At 30.6% G+C, this 2,043-nt stretch overlaps 2 protein-coding genes across 4 annotated transcripts in view; one reads left to right on the top strand and one right to left on the bottom strand.

The window, feature by feature from the left end:
* LOC117169052 overlaps positions 1-1,063 on the top strand; it is a 7,333-nt gene extending 6,270 nt beyond the window's left edge. Inside the window, exon 2 of one of the 3 annotated variants that reach the window (XM_033355147.1) lies at positions 949-1,063. In XM_033355147.1, the coding sequence (XP_033211038.1) occupies positions 949-958 (10 nt within the window). In that variant the 3' untranslated portion in view covers positions 959-1,063. Of the gene's footprint in view, positions 1-810 lie in introns of all 3 variants that reach the window. The other 2 variants (XM_033355145.1, XM_033355146.1) reach the window with 2 other exon arrangements.
* The window catches only part of LOC117169046 (protein misato), a 205,647-nt gene that overhangs the window by 201,707 nt on the left and 1,897 nt on the right, over positions 1-2,043 (bottom strand). The window lies entirely within an intron of this gene.

Raw genomic sequence — 2,043 nt, 5'->3', positions numbered from 1 at the left:
GTCGGAAAGAGGAGATCTTAAGCAATAAAAATATATGTGTCTCAATTTTTTCTAGTGTCGAATAGTCTTAGTTATTGGCCGTTGAAAATCAGTGTACCGGTAATGGCGTTTTGGCCGTTTAAGGGTTAAAAGGACAAATTTTCAACCACAGATACAACAGAACAAATAGAATATATTGTGTTAATTTAATAAATATCTCAATTATTATTATTATTTATCGTTAGAAAATTAAAAAAACTTGCAAAGAAAAAAAAACAACATACGAAAAAAGTTACAAATGTATAGGAACATGCAAAATCGTGCAATTGTACTCAAATGTACTTGAAAAAACAAAGTACAAAGCTAATTGTACTAGAAATGTGATTGTGGATAAGATATTATATTGGAATTTTGCGTGTTGTACTTTTTAAATAAAATTGTTTGAATTTTGCAGTAAAAATTAAAAAAGTAATCGGATTTCGGCAATGATTTCGCGATCGTTTGAATGATAATGCAATAAAAAAAGTGAATTCCGCCAGTAACTCTAAGGTAGAAAACACGAATGTGCAAGAATAATGGCCCAAATTGACCATTATCTAATTTATTAAATTGAACAATGGAATCCTTTAATAAAATTAATATATACATAAGATCAAGAATACCTTATCTCAGAGTATGGCGTCACTCGCTCTATCATTACCTAGCTTTAAAAAAATCATGGCAATATTTAGTTTCTTTAATTTATTTATATAAGATGGATTACTTTTTTTTTTTAATTTTCCAAAATTCAGTTTTAAACGATGGCATGTTTAAATGTTCTGTTCAATTCAGCCTAGAATAAAGTTGATACTTTTTGGAAAAATGCAATTTTATTCAGCTGCAGACCAGATTTTATTTCCTTGAGAGGAGTTATTATACAATTGTTTTTTACACTCATTAAGAAAGATGATGGATGGATAATTTGTGCAGCAAAATTTAACGGCACGATTTATTTGTCTGCCTATCAAACTGACAAAAAACAGAAATATGAGTCGACCAGATCAGAAAAACAAAAATGTATGGATTCTTGGGGTTATAAATTCGAACAATACATTTTGCGAGGTAATTGTTTAAAAATTTTCAGATTCATAAGCATTAACAAAAAAGTATTTAAAATAACTAAAAATAATAAAATATATAAATTAAATATTTCAGACGATCCTGCAAGGCTCGCAGATACATCAAAGCCAGTTGATGAAAATGAAGAATTTTGTTGCCTCTTTTCAAATAAAATTGGCAATAATCGTCTTCTTTATGCAGGGGAAATGGACGGAATTTATTCCAACAAAATAGTAACAGAAAATAATATTTTGAAAAATGAAATCAAATTTGTGGAATTAAAAACAAGCAAGCAGTTGATTGATAAAAATAATCCAAACTATAGCTTCAAGATGAAAGTGGCGAAGGCCTGGTGCCAATCTTCTTTGAGCTGCGTAGAGGAAATTTTGTTTGGTTTCCGTGATAAAGATGGAATTGTACACGAATTAAAAAGATATAAAGTTAATGAGCTATTAGAACTGATGGAGGTAAATTAAAATACATACATAATGAAACAGGCCTGACATTGTAAAAACAAGTTGGAAGGCCCTGAGTTATTGACTGTTGGGCAGGGGAAGATTAAAAATAACTGTATAGGTGACTCCAAACATTTTTTTAATTCCAGCCAAAAATCTGCGCGAATGTGTCAACGATTTAGCTGGCGATTTTTTTCCTAATAGTAGTATTATAAGCCAAAAAACTAGATTTTTCGAATCAGAACTTTACGTGAAATTTGAGTTTTTCGTAAATTTTATTTTTATTTTCAAATATAAAAAAAGGCAATTCATAGTCTATTTCAAAGTTGTATGGCTGGGCTTATTCATTTCAGAGGATAGTTATATTTTCTTCTACAGGGTGGACACGCTGGGGCTTACATACATGGCAAGTTGTATGCTACCCGGATTGCATAATAGCAGGGGAGAAACCATTATACAGGGGTATTTTCATATTTCGCGCCTTTAAAGTTGCATTCGGATCGGTCAAGTC

Source organism: Belonocnema kinseyi, chromosome 3 (assembly GCF_010883055.1).
Source record: "Belonocnema kinseyi isolate 2016_QV_RU_SX_M_011 chromosome 3, B_treatae_v1, whole genome shotgun sequence".
Lineage (NCBI taxonomy): Eukaryota > Metazoa > Arthropoda > Insecta > Hymenoptera > Cynipidae > Belonocnema > Belonocnema kinseyi.
Note: the sequence above shows the minus strand (reverse complement) of the source record. Positions and strands in the feature narration are given on the sequence as shown.